This window comes from Meleagris gallopavo, chromosome 14 (genome assembly GCF_905368555.1).
Source record: "Meleagris gallopavo chromosome 14, MGAL_WU_HG_1.1, whole genome shotgun sequence".
NCBI classification, from domain to species: domain Eukaryota; kingdom Metazoa; phylum Chordata; class Aves; order Galliformes; family Phasianidae; genus Meleagris; species Meleagris gallopavo.
The window spans coordinates 1503809-1520203 of record NC_139417.1 but is presented as its reverse complement, the minus strand read 5'-3'; the positions used below and the strand labels follow the sequence as shown (position 1 = coordinate 1520203).

Here is a 16395-nt window from a genome sequence, read left to right as displayed (position 1 = left end):
TTATGTGGCTTTTAACTGCTTTAGTGTGGGGTTTTCAGAAGGTTCAGAGATCTGCATCGAGGTGTTGGATGTGGGGCCAGTTCCTTGGTATGGCTGTAGGTATGGGTACAGTGTCAGCTTCTCAGGAGGAGTTCATTTTACAAATAGGGAAAGTAAAGATGACAAGACTAGAGAAAACTCCTATGGGAGCAGGGCTTCAAGTAGATCCTACGGGTCACATTACGATTTTATTAATTTTAATTCTGTTCATTTGCAGTAGCTTTTGTGCAGTTGCTTAATACCTTATTGAGCAGAGCTTTCTACTAGCACAAGTCCATCCTGTGCTGAGTCCACAGTGGCAGTTCCTGTAATCGTAGAAAATAGATCAAGACAGACCCTTCTAGTCTACCTGTTCCTGAAGGATTAGTTCCACATAAGTCAGTATCAACAGCTGATTGTCTTAAGAAATCACTAGTGATGGAAAACCCCGAAAACAAAGAAAGAAACCAAACGTAAATTCAGCAGATTAGGCCACCTACATGGACCAACATAAACAGAGATTGTTTGTGCAGAGCTTAGGCAAGTATTGTAATCTTGGCTATGCGGGAATAGTTTTAAAACTGTCCAGGTCCTATAGGTTTCTCTTCAGGGGATTCTTCTAAAATCACTTTCGAATGAATCAGTCTCTCTGTGTTTGCCACAGTGCTTCTCCAGTGATGCAAAATGAAGAGGGAAGCTCAATATTGTATGCAAATTTTTTGTTATAGTAATGTTAGGGCTCTTTAAATGAAGTTTTTGAAAGAGCATACAATTTCTCTTCTCTGTACTCCCCAAAGGGTACCACTGCTGCAGATTTGTGCAGGATGCACATTGTTCCTGGTCTGCATTTGATAGAAGACATGGTTAAAGCCAAGACTATGTGGACCTTATCAGGACATCGGCTGACATTCAGTAATCAGGTAAAAGAACTCCTGAACTGAAGTCCAGGACTACTATTTTCGTGTAGGACTGACCAGAGTTTGGGCACATCGTTTCCTCGGTGTGCTTTCTTAATGAGAAAACTGTTTTTCTCTAATCAGCGTGCCTGTAATCACCTACATGGTTTTTCATTTTCACTTCTCACAGAGAATAATGAAGTTTTAAGAGATGGGGATGTCACAGATTTCTTAGGTTATAATCTTCTTATCAGGGCAAAAATCTTCTTCTTTTGACACTTGTCCTATATCTTTATGTCTGAAGTTAAAAATAGTCACTTCTCTGCTCCTTGGTTTTTACCATCCACTTGAAATGTGCACACAGGCATGGTGTGAAACTGCTTGCATTTCTTTAGCCTGGAGAAGCAAAGTAGTTTTTGAGTTTTAAGGTGGATGTGACATCGTGGAACACATCTGAACACATCTGCTGGGTCGGTTGTGAATCAAGCTGTCAAATACAGACTGTCCTGGTAGTCCTGGGGCAAAAAAAAAAAGTACGCAGGTGAAAAGAAAAGGCTGAAAAAAAGGCTGTAATTGTTCTTGCTTAGCAAGAGACTGTATCAAAGTGGTTTCCAGTTGTTCCTGTTTTAGAGGATGCTCTTTTATCAGCTTGTTGTTATACAGACATAATGCTGCTGTCTCCCAGCAAGATCCTTTGTGAGATCCAAAGCAAGATGTTTTAAGGGTAGACAAGCAGATGTTTCTGCAAACAACCAGTTAGGCAGAGCCTGACTCCTAAACCTGGTAAAGATGTTTCTGCAGTCCAATATGCGTTCTGGAGAAGAAAGCTTTTCCCTGCAATGTTACCAACTGCAGTATTCTGTCACCCTTTGGGCTGAATGCTTCTCCTTGGAGCTCATGTTCTCAGACATAGCTACATGCTGAGTATCTCCTCTTCCACTTACCCTATTTGTTCCTTTTCTCCTTTTCAACTGACTCATGTTTTCCAGCATCCACTGTTCTCTCTCCATCCTGTATATTTCCAGTATGCTTGTCCACAGCTGTCCGGCTCTCCCTTGGCCATTTCCTCTCTGAGGATCCAGCCTTGGCCTCGAGGTCTGGGTTGTAATACATGCACCCTGCCTGCACCGAAAGTACAAAGCACTATTTGGAGCTGGGGCATCTGAACAGGACTTATCAATGGTCTTTATACATTTCTTTCCTGTTTGTTTACTCTGGAGTCTTTTGATCCAGGAAGCCTTTGTTTCAGCCGGACTTCCCAGAGATGTGAACTGAAATGAAGGTCAGGGAGGAGAAGTTCAGAAAGAGCACAGAGAAGCTGTGCATGCCTGTACCCTGGCTATGGCTGCAGCACCAATACCTTGGGGCTCACTTTAAAGGTGCACCTCTCATGCACCTCTGTTCACCTACCTTCAGTGCATGATTGTGCACAGTATGGAAGGACCAGAAGCCTACCTTATAATTTAGAGAGCCTGACTGTTTGGGCTTCGTTATGGAACACCTTGTTGCTTTAGGAGCTAATAAAAGCTTCAATCAGAGCTGTAGTTTCAGAACTGCTTCCAAATGCTGTGTTTTGGTACCCAGGAGGCAGCATGCCTCTCTCTTTGTGCTTGGCAGCTCAGTGCAGCAGGTTGGTGATCGAGGCACCCTGCCACGTTCCACAGCTGGGAGCAAGCATTCACACTCACACAAACCTAAATCTAGAGATGATTGTCCCAGATTAGGTCTTCTTTCTCTGATAAGGTTTCAGCATACTCCAGGATGGACGTACTGCCCGCACTCGTGTAGGGGTGAGATGTTTGTTCTGCACTGAGGGCATCCCTTATATTTACTTTTTCCAGAGTAAACCCAATTGTGTCTTCACTTTGCTAACCCAATGATTATATAGATCTGTAGTGATCCCTTGAATATATACATGAAAATAACCTTGCAATGTTACCCAGGGACACACCAAATCATTTCGATACCAAGATGTGCCAGGGGAGCTGTACAATGTTCTGCAGTCAGATCTCCCAGCAGCCAATGGTATCATACATATTGTTGACACCCTAAGGAAAAAAAGTAATGCTGACAACATTGGAAACCCACAGGTATGCACACGTTTCTACTTCTTCTGTTTTATAGTATGGTAGAATAAATACTTTAAAAATATCTATTTCCAAGGTTGAAATCCTTTAATCAGTGGGGTATTTTTAAAAGAAAAAAGGAGTTTTGTTTTCAACTCCAGATAAACGTACCTTTAAAAGTAGCTAAGAGCACGGCACAAGCCAGATACAGTCTTTGCAGTGATGCTTTCACAGTGCTTGGATAAGTAGAGTTCTTATTTCATGAGTAAGGTCACTCCCTTCATAGCAAATAAGCTCTTTTGCTGTTGTACCTTACAGGAGAGTAATGGCATAAATACTGAAAAAGTATTTTTCATATCAAGTTGAAATTAAGATTTGCTTTCTAGGGGCTCTACTGCATTTTGATATTATATTCAGAAATGTTAACTTCGTGTTAAAAGTATGTAAAATGAGGACAGATAAATCTCTACAGACCATTGCAATTTGAAGTAGTGTCTTATGTTTTGACACTGGGAAGGGATTTAGGAGTTATAGGTTCAGCCTCTGCTTCTGCTGAGCACATTTTCCTGTTAACTGGGAAAAGTTTTTGCTGCAGCTCCTTCATTGCTATGTCTGAGCACTTTCATATTGTTTCTATATGCAGAAAGAAGGCAGAAAAAATTCACATAGAATGACATAAGTTCTTTGATTTGGTAGTTTGCACCACTGTCATTAATCTGTAAAAATAGTTGAATTGTGTGATATTACAGTTATATCTTGTGTTCAAAAAGTAGATAGAGTATTGTGTTAAGCATTAGTAGTTCCTGAGCTGAAGTGCCCTGAGGATGGTTGTCAGAGGCATAAGTTTTGGGTGTATATGTGGACTTAAAAGTGCCCATTGCTGATGAACTAAAGATGCTCACAGTCTCACCACCTGCATGAGGATGTCTTCCAAAAAGGATTCTCTAAAATCCAGAGGGATCATGAGGCCGAGCTCAGTGTCTGCGTGCCTCAGCGTCTGCAGAGGAGGGTTTGCATCTACTCTGGCTGTGGGCAGGCAGAGCAGGCTTTACAAATTTCTCTAAGTCTTGGATGCTCAGCACAACAGTGACTGTCACAAAAACTGCTGATGTATATGCTCACATTGTGATGGCTGGAAAAAAAAAAAAACCTTTAAGAAGATGGCCCTTTTTTTTTTTTTGTCCTACAAATGGTGATCTTCATCTGCAGTCCAAGAAGAGTGTGCGGTGAGGTGCGGAGGTGTGTGGCACCAGGCTGTGCCAGAAGCTGCTTTGGGTCAGGGTGTGAGCAGGGGACTGGTGGAAACCAGCACCATCCAAGAACATCCAGCATTATGGCACTGAGACAGAGGCAGCTTGCTCAGGGAAGGCAAGACAGCAAGAATGCTCCCTGAAGGCTTCTATTTCCAATGTGATGTCAGGTGTACACATATGGATTGTATTTTCTCAGTACTGGAGCTTGTTTGCAGGTGGCAAAATGAACTCTTGCCCTCAAATCAAAGAGCTTTGAGATGATAGAGCAGGTCCTCAGTCTACCAGCCCAGTTCTGCACAACTACAAGTTTCATCTGCAGTTGGGAGTCGGAAAACAAAAGAGTGCTCAAGTGCATGAGAAACCTGGAAACTCTGGTTTGCTGCACATGAGAAAAGTCTGTGTCTAAGCTGCTGTAGGCTTGGTCCTTGCCAAAAAATGTCTTTGAATCCATTGAGGCTTTCTGTAGACTTGAAGCATGGCAATCCTTAAGTAGCAGCTGGCATTCCGGTTTGTGTTCAGACTTCGCTGCAACCCTGGTCACTTTTCTCTCTGTTTGTATCTTCTCGCAGAAAACCATTGGGGAGATCCTTGCTTCCACAGAGATCTTCAGTCGATTTGAAACCATACTGGAGGTAAGCATGTTTATGTCTGCCCCAGGAAGATGTGGCATTGCTGCTGTGCACTGCCTGCTAGTGCTTTTGTGGGAATTTTGGGTAACATTTAAATGCATCTCAGTTATTTGTCTTTCTGGATGCTTTTGTCTGACTCGCTTCTTATTTTGATTATTTTATAAGCATATGTAATGGAAACATCAGCACAACCAGCAAGCATGCAAGTCTCTTTACCACTTTCTTCCCCACCTCTCCTTCCCATCTTCAAATCATGATTAGTTCTTGACCATTGTGCCTGTAAAAGAGCAAACGTTACATGTCTGCCCGTGTCAAGATGGGCTGAAGCTGCCTGTTGGTTTGGTGTAGATGTCTACATAAATAATACAGTCCTCAGGTCTTAAATGTTTGAAGCTGCTGCCCAGGCTTCATTTAGCTAATATTTTTACAATGTAAACACAAAATTAGCTAAGTTCAACTGTGATTATAAGCTTTCTCTCTTTTTCTTCTTCCATAGCAAAAAGATACCAGTTTAATATCTGTACTTAAAGCACAGGGAATGTTAGTTCAGTGCTCTTTTTCACATTAGCTGCACTCACACCAGTGACTGCACTGCTCAGCCTGTTTTTATGGCATTTACATCTGCCTAATGACAAGCCTTGTCTCTTGTCTATACCAGCTTTTCAATCTCTACACCTGGTGGGTTGCTTACAGTTTCCCCTCTCTTTCAGATAGATCTCCCTTGCTAACTCATGTTGTGTCCATTGATGAAATCTTTTATTGTTTTTGCAGAACTGTGGCCTGCCAGCAATACTGGATGGGCCGGGCCCCTTTACTGTATTTGTACCCAGCAATGACGGTGTGGATAAATTAAGAGATGGAAGGCTCATTTATCTTTTCACAGAGGTGAGGGCTCGTAATCCTCTACCACATCTTGAACTAGGTGTGTTGCAGTGGGCTGTGCTGGCATAGCTTGTGCAAGGTATCTGCTCACTGCTGCAAGTTGTCTTTCCTGCAGCTGGCTAACCCATGTCTCTCTTTCTGCGAGGCTTTGGGAGACAACTGAATGCTGGTGACACCTGTGATGATATTTAGCCAGATTTAGTCTGGTTTTGGGTTTTCTTTTCCCCTTTGTGTATGGGAATATGAAGGAATTTATTTTCCAAGTGAAGTTGCTGCTGTAGTATATTGGCATTGTCAGTCATTTGTTAAAAGAAAATGTAATTGCCTCTTCTCACTCCTGAGCATTGAAGGGCTGTCCAATTATTTTGCTCTCTTCTTTCCTTAGGGCATAAATAAGCTCCAGGAACTTGTGAAACATCATATCTACACTTCAGCAGCGGTAAGGCAGGCAGCACTAATCCTCGATAATTGGAGCCCTTTGGGCCAGCATGTAATCACCTATGTTGTTTGGCACAAAGGTTGGAGTATTGAAATGGAGGCAAAATATTTACCATGAAAGTAGTTGCCAAAAGACTGGTGCACTTCCATCATGAAACTGCTCCTTTTCCCTTCTGCTTGGGCCCCATTGGTGGTTAGTGATGGAAAACTGTTGTGAGTGAGCCTATGCTGTGTGCTGGCACCACGGTGCTGTGTGGCAGGGTAAATAAAATTAAGACATGCATTAACAAGACCTTTTCACTTATGCAATAAGCAAGATAAATGTTTAAAATCATTAACTTACTCTAAAGGTTTTGTGTACACTCCAGCATCATAGTACAGCATTCTAATCACATATCAATATTATGCCAGTCTTTTGCCGAGGAGGAATGTCAGTCCTTAGAATTTTCTGAATTCCAACACGGAAAACAAGCATCACTTTGGCAAAACAGCAAAGCACAGTTTTTCTTGCAGCTGATGAACAACTACATTGGCAATAAGCTGAACTACTTATTTTAATAAATTGTTGGACTATCATAGGATTATCATAGTTTTTAGAATTTGTGTCAAACCCTTATGTTCAAGTTTCTGTGCAGTAACTGCAGTTTACATGTCCTCTGCCTTTAGAAATAAGCTCTTTTATTAGATCAGAATGAATTACCTACTATGCTTCTGGCTCAGCTTTACTTGTTCATTCAATATGCCCTGTATTACCTGTATCAACAGGGGACACTATTAATAGAAACTTGATTTCAGGTATGCTGGACACGAGGAATGAAAACCAAGGCCACTGCCACTGCTGTGGTTTTTGTATTGCAAATGATTCACACCAAGTCCTGATTTCCCTTTGGGCAATTGTGCGTGTTTGAGATAATTCATTAAATGTAAATGGTAAAGTCTAAATCCCCTTCAGAAGTATTTTTAGGTGGAGGAAATTCTGAAAGAACTGCATAAGCTGTACTAAAATGGCTCTGCTTATTCATGATGCTGTCCCTCCATGGCGTTGTTTTTTTTTCTTCAGATAACTGTGGAGAAACTGATAATGACGCCACACATCGTTACAATGGCTAACCAGATACTATCTATCAACATCAGTGCAGATGTGAGTATGGATCAAAACCCACTCAGGCAAACCTCCTGTTCTAAGAAAAAGTCTGGATAAGGTTCTAAATAGTGAGTTTTCAGCCTATCTCCGTTTCCTCCTATGCTTTAAAAATAGACTTAAGTGGGGTCACTGAATTATTTTTCCTTCTTATCCAACCAGTGACTTCACTGAATGGCTTGACTGTGTGTGGTTGCACTTGATGTTGCATACCATCTCTTTCCTGCATTGGTGTTACGTAGTTAATACAGTCTAATGGGATAAAATTCTGATAAATTATTTGTGTTTCCACATCAGGGAAGAATTATGATGGATGACTCAGAGATCCCCTTAAACATGAGAAACATTGTGGCATCAAATGGTATTATTCATACCGTGGATGGCATCTTCATCCCTCCTTCAATAATCCCCATTTTGCCTCACAGATGCAATGAAGAACAGCACAAAATTGTGACCGTAAGTCAACTTGGCCCATTCTCATCTTAGCCATTGCTGTAGATCCCACACTCACCTGGAGGAACAGAAGCCGAATGTGTAAATTACACCTGGGCAATGTCACTTCGCCCTGCTTTGTTGGCAATCAGCTGTTTTCTTTTAGTCTTTCTTTCCTTACATTCATCCTACCTTTAAGGCCTTGCGCTCTCTTCTTCATACCAGAGTTACTAATTCAGCTGAAAATGCTTTGTTCCCATTACCATCAGCATTGGCCTCCTGTTAGTGTGTATGGGGAGCTGTCATTCGGTAGTGGAAGCTGCAAACACTGTATGGTATTCTCACATAAAGAGTTTTGTATACATTACTTTAGGTGCATGTTCCCCAAATTGATGACTGATATGTTACTACAGAAAGAGAATACAGCTCTAATTAGGGAAAAAGTATCTGATTTGGAGCAATGCGAATTATCTGAACTAACCAGAGGATCGATATCACTTTGAGGATGCCCAAAGTGATTTACTGCATAGCTGTGTGTCTCATGGCTCACAGGGTGGAGACAAAGTCCATCCTGAAGTCAGATGCAAACTCCTCATAACTTCAGAGCCACTTGATTTGAGCAATAAACTTATCCTGTTTCAGAGTGTGGAAACTCCCTCCTAAGAATGCTTCTGACACATGTGATGTTTTGGATATACAGTGGGAATAGTAGCTCGGTGTCATTCTTGGAATGGGGAAGGGGTTCATTGGGAAGATGAAGTTTTCCACTCTTGTTTTCTTAACAGGGCTCTTGTGTGGATTGTGAGGCTCTCAACAGCAGTGTTTGCCCACCTGGCAGCAAAGAAATGGTGATTATTTTTGGATATTTTTGTAATTTCTTCTTTCATGTGACATACAAAGCACACTGTGACAGATAATTGCAAACTCAAAGCATTTTCAAACAAACGCAGTGCAGGAAAGTCAGTTGGTAGAGGAGAACAGCATGGCTTGTTGGAGGATGGCTTGTTGAGTGGACCACAGCCACTCACTGCCATCCGACTGTCACCCAGAAACTGCTCTGGCTGCCTCTTATTCTGAAGACTATTTGCTGAGTCAGTGTAGAGAGCTGTGAGACAGTCTCTACTAAATTAAACTGTAGATGTGCAACTCTTTCCTGCTCATACACTGTGTCTTCCAGATCCTCCAAATTACCAGAACCAGACCTGGTCACAGTAGTACACTGCAGTAATACCACTGCTTGCATTGTAGCCAGGGAATCACAGCAAGCTTTATTCACTGCAAAGAGTGAGAAACAATTTATCCTTGGCCTGTGCTCACTATTGATTCAGAATGAGCAGAATTAGCTGAAGGTGGAGTAAGGAGGAGCAGGCAGGGTGCTGGCGTGAAGACTTACCCTACGCTGGGTTCTGCAGAACAGCAGTTTCCAGGAAATTCCTCTCTGAAGGCCAGGCCTGAGTCACTGCCTGTGAAAGTCAGACAGGTGCTCACCACTGTTAATTATCAGGTGTCTTCTTTTGGCTCTGCATGTTGGGATTACTTGCTTGTGCTGTCTCAGCATGAATCATAGAATGGCTTGGGCTGGAAGGGACCCCAAAGATCACCGAGTTGCAACCCCCCTGCCACAGGCAGGGCCACCACCCTCCAGATCTAGTACTAGGCCAGGTTGTCCAGTTTCCCATGAATGTAGGAAGTGGAGCTCTGCAAAATCTACAGCCACTTTTTCCTCAGGTTGAGGCAGGTGTGACAGAATCGTGCTGGGCCCAATGCCTGCGTGTAACTCCTGGTGTATTTAAGCAGACATTATTTGCAGTCCTTTCCATTCCCCATCCCTCTGTCTCACCTCGACCCCTATAGTCATCTCCCTCCCGTCCCTTTCTTTCCCATTCTCACTCTCCCTCTGTCATTCCCTCTTTCTCTCCCCCTCTTCCCCACTCTTTTCCTGTGCCTTTCACCTCCTCTTTATTACCCTCTCTTTCTCCCCCACTCCTCTCCTCTTTCCCCATCTTTCTCCCCTCCCCCCTGCTTGTGCTCCCTTCTTTATCACACATACAATTGTTAGAACAAAAGGGCAGTGAAAGGAAGCCTCCTTTCATGCTGGGCTCATGTTCTGGGGTCTTTCGTACTTGGGATTGTGCTCACCTTGGCTCCTTTGTGAACTTCCTTAGCTCAGGGTCAGACACAGTTGCTATCTGCAGCAAGAAGAGCAGAGGGGAAGGTTACCAAGCAGATAAAACCAGGCAGCACTGACTTGATTTGTTTCTCCAGGAACTAACGCCATTCCCAAAAGAATGTGTCTACATCCATGATCCACAAGGACTGAATGTCCTGAAGAGGGGTTGTGCCCGGTACTGCAATCAGACCATTGTGGTGAGTGTGTTGGAAGGCTGTACCCCTTTGACAGGAGCTTAACTTTGCTTTGCCTGATCCATGGAGAAGATGTCCAGCTCCTTGAGTTGAGTGAGGGTGGGGTGGGAGCCAAGGGAGGGCCGTCCCATGCAAAGGTCTGTCCCTAGGCCCAGCAGGTGTGTTGGCTGCCCACCCTTTGGTAGGCAAGGAGCAGAACACAGCACTAGCCTGCTATGAACGTAAGAAAGCAGCTCAGTTCAGCTCCAGTACATTCAATAAATGTGCATCAGTTTCAACCAGCCAAGCCAGAGGGAGGCACGGGACAAATGATGCGGTGTTCTCTGAGTTTTAACCATGTCTCTCAGAGGAAGCAGAGCTCAGTGAAAGTGCCATAAGCTGTGAAGTGATTGCATCCTGTTTATGAAGCACTGTCAGATGGGTCAGAAAAGTGGCTCTTGTAGAGTTTACAGACCTCACATTTGACTGCAGATCTTGAGCTGTCCCAGTGCCAACTATACAGAAAGATTTGCGGGTGTCTCATTAAACAACGGGCGGATGTTTGTCTTGTGATTCCTCTTTTGTTGGTCATTGTAACAAGGTTTGCAATCCAAGACTGCTGCCTCCCTCCCAAAGAAGTACTGAGCGATGACAAATGAGGGGCAAGTGGGACAGTATTGTTAGTGAAATAAAGAGAAACGTGGGCATAAAAAAGTCATAGAAATGAAACAAAAAACAATTAGAAAGTAGTAGTTTATATTGAAAAGAACTGGCTGCAGTCAGAAAGAGAGGAATCTTTGGAAAACATTTTCAGAATTAAAGGTAAAGTCCAAAGTTTTATGTTTGGACTTGATCTTAAAGGTCTTTTTCAATCTAAATGATTGTACAGTTCTAAGTATGGGTGCTCTTAGAAACACAGATAACAAATGAGGCGGTCTATTTCAGTATAGCCTGTGATCACAGGAAGGAGGACCTGGATTTCAGAACTGTGGGAGCAGACAACTCCAGGCAATATATTCTATATCACTTGATGCTTTAAGGATTTTGCTTTTGTCTCAGAAACCTGGGTGCTGCGAAGGATTCTTTGGTCCAGACTGCACGCCATGCCCAGGGGGATATACCAACCCATGCTATGGCCGGGGAAATGTAAGTATGAAAGATCCTGCTGTGCTGCAATGAGAAGTTCAGTCAGGGTGTTTAGAAAGAGTAGTTTGCTTATTTCTTTTGGAATGGCAATGTAGGGTATTTTTTCTTCATGGTAACAGTTGTTCTAGATAAGTGTAATTCTGGATTTGTGCTCCAGGCCTGAGCCCAAAGCCACAGAAGACCCAAGGAAGATGGCATGTACTCATCAGTGGGCTTTAGCTTTTCAGCTCTAATGTCTTTTGCATTTTGTTTCTTTCCAGTGCAGCGATGGCATAGATGGGAATGGCAACTGCCAGTGTTTTGAAGGTTTCAAAGGAATAGCCTGCCACATCTGTTCAAACCCAAACAAACATGGCGAGAACTGCGATGAAGGTTGGTAATTCTGAGAGAAAGACTACAGCAAAATGTAGGGCAAAGATAGAGAGCAGGTTTGTGTATCCAGAGTTCCCCTCGTGCAAGACCAGTGCTGTGAAAGAAGTGGTGGAAATGTCATTGCAAGTGTCCCACCAAACAGCAGTAGAGAAAACACGGCTAATATGACAGTGGTAATAAAGGTCTTGGAAACTGGACAAATGTAGGTGTGCAACTTTGGTGGACATCTCTCCTGTTAAAAAAGAAAAGGCATTTTCATTTCCCACTTAACAAGGACCTGTGTTTGATGGTCTAAGTTTGAGCCTGTCTTTAGAAGCACAAAAACCTCTCGGACCCAGGCAGTCCCAGTGTCTGTTCTGTAGCCATGTTTTGGTGAATGTCTCTCAGCTGGCACCCCTGTGTTAAGAACTGGGACGACCATTTGATGTCATGGGAGATTGTGAAGGAAAGATGAGAATCTACAAAACCCCATTGGTGTGGTGGCTTCAGGTCTGATCTTTCTTCATATCCTTGACAGATTGTGGCTGTGTCCATGGTGTGTGCGACAACAGGCCTGGCAGTGGGGGTGTGTGTCAGTCCTGGTCCTGTAAGGAAGGCTATACTGGAAAATTCTGTGACAAGACCTCCAAGAACTGTGGCCCGAGCGGTCTGTCCCAGTACTGCCATCAGAATGCTGTCTGCAGCCTCAGTGACACAGCAAGGTCAGTCTTTTTGGCACACACATTCAGGTGGGCGGGTTGTCATTGTATAGACATACAGTGGCTGTGAGTCTGCCAATTATGTGTATCTTTGTGTACCTGTTGCACAGAATTGCTCAAGTGATGCAGCCAACCTGCGACATTAGAGATCAGGTTCTTGCCTGTTTGCAAGGCTCAAATTGTCATTTTGCTCTCTGCTGTCTTAAGAAGGGATTGTTGTCCTTTTATTTTTAAGGTGTATCTGCAGGGATGGATATGAAGGTGATGGGTTTTCCTGCCAGCCCATTGATCTGTGCAGCCAGCCAGAACGAGGAGGCTGTTCTTTGAATGTAAGTGGGGTTGGACTATCAAAGTGTGCAGAAAGAGCACTGAACAGTCATAGCAGGGATCCAGGACTCTTAAATTTGTTGGTCTTGTGCCTGTCTTTCCTTATCTGTAAGGTGGGGCATAATAACAGCTACCTCAACACAGTCATTGTAAGGAGGTCAGTCACTTGGTTGATGGCCAAATGGAACACCCCAGGGATGAGTTGGCCAAATGTGTTGGCAGCCACAGAGATAAGCTGCACAGGTTTTTGTTTTGCATTCCTTTTCCTCTCATGGTCTCTTAATATGTGTTCAGGCTGTAGCTTGGCTGTGAGTATTCTCGTATTTCTAGTAACCTCCAAAACTGCATTATCATCCTTAGTAAAGAGCTGTGGTTCTGCACAATGGAAGGAACCACCCAAATGGTCAGATCTCTCTGTGATTTTGGTCCCTCAGTGAGAGGAAAGCATAGAAGGAAATAGGATGGCGCTGGGTATACAGAAAATCTTTGCAGATAGAGAGCTGCAGTCATTGCTGCCTCCATGTCTGGGCAGAAAATTGCTCTCCTCCTCTTCAGGGAATATTTTTTCTGTAATGGAAGAGCTTTTTGGGGTGGCAGGGAACGCCCCAGGAGTTCTGAGCCACCTTAAACACAAGTGTCCACCTTTCTGAAAACATGGAATGTTTCCGGGATCACTATGATGGTTTCCTCTAGGCCATTTCTGAACAAGATGCTTCCGGCCCCCATCCCCCGATGCTGCAATCAGAGCTGATCATTCAGAAGCTCTCCTCAGTCTGATGAAGGAGATTTGTCTCTGCATTTGCACAGCATTCCTTCCTCTCCTGTGCTGAGTGTAATGCTTTTCTCTCCCATCTCCTGCAGGCCCTGTGCACCAGTACTGGCCCTGGCAATGCCACCTGCCAGTGCAACGTGGGCTGGACTGGAGACGGGAAGGCCTGTGTGGCCATAGACAACTGCATGCAGGAGAGCAGAGGGAACTGTCACATCAATGCTGATTGCATTTATATCGGCCCTGGTCAGGTATGGGCTATGCTAAGCAAACTGATGGTTGATGCATGTTTCCTAAGCTGCTCTGTGAGATTGCTGAAGGTAGAAACTGGGCTGGTCATCAGCAAAGCCTGATTGTTTGCTGCCAGAAACACCAGCTTCTGCTAGGCCCTCACAGGGTACTTGTGTGGTGGGGGGACACTGGTATGTTTGAAGCTGCTACACTACTCTGACACTGCTGTGCAGCTAAGGGAAGAAACTACAACTTCATAACAAGGCACTGGTTGCTGTGCCAAACTTGTTCCCAGATCTCAGCATTGTCTCTGGGCAGTGCTAAGACTGCCCAGAGACAATGCTAAGAAAATCACATGTGGATGTTTGGATAGTCAGTAAGGAAGCCATGCTGAGACTGGGGCATCTTTGAGGTTGGAGAAGGCTGTGTGGTTTCTCAAGTTGGTTGTTTTTCCCCACTGAGCAAAGGGAGCGTTGGACCACAGGCTCAGAAATGGTGCCAGATCTTCAGCAGAACACAGCTTTTCCAGCTGCCTCATACGCAGGAAGCTTTGAAATGAACTCTCCTCTCATTCTGTTCACAAAATCTATGTTGTTCTTTGAAAAGCTGGAAACAGATGGAAACTGTAATTCCCAAGTGTCCCTCTCACTGCCAAGCAGCGCAACAGATCAGTACACTTGAGTAACCATGCAGCATGTGTGCTGTAGTAGAGGATGATGCCTTGCTAAGGAACTATCTCTGCATTTTCAGCTCTTGAGGAAGAAAACTTGGGAAAATCGATTGAGAATAGATTTTGCTGCCTAATAACAATTTTGGGTTGCAAATGAAGATGCTCTGATAGATCTGAAATGTCTCTTTCCTGCAGAGTAAGTGTGTCTGCAAGAGAGGTTATGCTGGTGATGGCCACAACTGCGATGCAATCAACCCATGTCTCATGGACAATGGTGGCTGCCATGACCTGGTGAGTAGTTGAAGAGGCTAGCGTGGCAATGGAGGTTCCTCTGTTCCCTGTCACAACTTTTCCAGCCATGGCATCCAGAGTATTGCAGGAATTGATGTCGCGTTATCCCACTGGCATGCCTCTGAGGCGTTATAAAGATTTGATCTCTGATCTACCTAGGGAGATCCTCTGATTTTTGTGAGTTCACACAATCCAAGGCAATCAACTAGGCCTTGCTGTGTAAGGTATAAACTCAGTGGCATGTAGAGGCAAGAGGAGGAATATGTTTGTGTGTGCTCCTTTAGCCCAGGTGTGGGAGGCCAGTGTTTGATTCCGAGGTCAGTGTAACACTTCATAACCTGTGTTTGCTCTCCAATTTCTCCTTCTGTTGTGTTTGCAGGCCATGTGTGTACCCCTTGGAGGAGGGGAGAGGTCCTGTGCCTGCCCTGAAGGCTATGTTGGAGATGGCATGACATGTTATGGGGATGTTCTGAAGGTGAGTAAAGAATAAATATCAGAGGTCTTCTTGAGGTCAGTGAGAAACAGCTCTCCTCCCCTCTCCCTTTTCTTTTCTTTTCTCTGTTACCTGAGCTGACTTCTCCCAGTGCCAGACAACACAGTTTATTTTTGCCTAAGACCACAGAAACGCTAGTGATACCAAGGTTGATGTGTTCAATAAATCATTGGCAGTACTTTCCAGGCAGTTTCATCCCTGTCTGTCCTGTGCAGTACTCTCTATTGCTTGGAAAATTTTTCAGTTCAGAGTTAGCTAGGCCTATTTCTGCCACTAGAAATATCAGAGTCCGTTATGGATTCAATCTCTGTCCCTGGTAAACAGCAGCAATTGCAGACAACTTGAAAATAACTCACTTATTTAGGAATAAATACTTTTCAATTGATAAAATATGCATATTTTTAATGGCTAAAGTTTGGTTCAGGAGCACCCATCTCTCCTCATGAGACAAGGTGCAGGTAAGGTTGTGAGGTTAAAAAGGAATGCCAAAGTCACTACTGATGGATGGGTTCCTGCCCCCTGCCATGGGACTCCCAGTCCTGCAGCCCTGGTGCTCAGTTGAGGTAACCCTTCTTTTGTTTCTCTTTGGAAGGAGCTGGCCAGGAGTTCCCACTTCGCAGGCTTCTATGACTGGGTTAAGGTAAGAACTTTGGATTTTATGTTGGAGTAAGGCTGTGAAAACACACAGTGATGTATGGTGTCTCACTGAGCCTCTGTTCAGCCATATGCACAGCTTTTGCTAGGGATAATTTCAGTCCCTCCTATAAAAGTGATGCTCAGTGTTCAGAAAGAATTTATGGATTTGATTGAAGGGATTTGAAAAGTAATTGAAATGTGAAAGTAGACCGTAAAGTCGCAGATTTCTCCTTGGCAAACAGATGTCAGGTGTTTCAGATAAACTCCCATTTGATTGCCAGCAGCTCTCATACCACATAGCAGGAGAGCATGCACACTCTATCTTTCTGCATGCCCATCCCACAGGACTGCAGAAGCAGGGTGGCTGTGGGTTATATTTTATGGAACAGATGTGGCACTGGCACGTCTTATTTGTTCATCTTTGTGCTTTCGACAACAGAAATCTCTCTTCAGCATCCCAGCAGGAACCAATGTCACTGTTCTGGTGCCATCAGAGGAAGCTATTAAAAGCTTGAACAAGAGTGAGAAAGATTTCTGGCTGACTCCCTACATGCTGCCATTTTTAGTCAGGTATGAGGAGAGTCCTGCCTCTGCTTTCCTATGCCTGACAATGGTAACAAAATTGTACATGCTCAATAAAGAGTTATGGAGAGATAAACACAGA

The 16395-nt window shown here is 43.9% G+C and overlaps 1 protein-coding gene across 3 annotated transcripts in view; it reads left to right on the top strand.

The window, feature by feature from the left end:
• Nucleotides 1-16395, top strand: part of STAB1 (stabilin 1) — a 52241-nt gene that overhangs the window by 15234 nt on the left and 20612 nt on the right. For all 3 annotated transcript variants that reach the window (XM_085235859.1, XM_085235860.1, XM_085235861.1), the window contains 18 exons: nucleotides 816-938; nucleotides 2858-3004; nucleotides 4803-4865; nucleotides 5634-5747; nucleotides 6130-6183; nucleotides 7243-7323; nucleotides 7621-7779; nucleotides 8541-8603; nucleotides 10021-10122; nucleotides 11158-11244; nucleotides 11505-11616; nucleotides 12134-12317; nucleotides 12550-12643; nucleotides 13503-13661; nucleotides 14507-14602; nucleotides 14982-15077; nucleotides 15688-15735; nucleotides 16171-16301. In XM_085235859.1, the coding sequence (XP_085091985.1) occupies nucleotides 816-938; nucleotides 2858-3004; nucleotides 4803-4865; nucleotides 5634-5747; nucleotides 6130-6183; nucleotides 7243-7323; nucleotides 7621-7779; nucleotides 8541-8603; nucleotides 10021-10122; nucleotides 11158-11244; nucleotides 11505-11616; nucleotides 12134-12317; nucleotides 12550-12643; nucleotides 13503-13661; nucleotides 14507-14602; nucleotides 14982-15077; nucleotides 15688-15735; nucleotides 16171-16301 (1913 nt within the window). The remainder of the gene's footprint in view (nucleotides 1-815; nucleotides 939-2857; nucleotides 3005-4802; nucleotides 4866-5633; nucleotides 5748-6129; nucleotides 6184-7242; nucleotides 7324-7620; nucleotides 7780-8540; nucleotides 8604-10020; nucleotides 10123-11157; nucleotides 11245-11504; nucleotides 11617-12133; nucleotides 12318-12549; nucleotides 12644-13502; nucleotides 13662-14506; nucleotides 14603-14981; nucleotides 15078-15687; nucleotides 15736-16170; nucleotides 16302-16395) is intronic.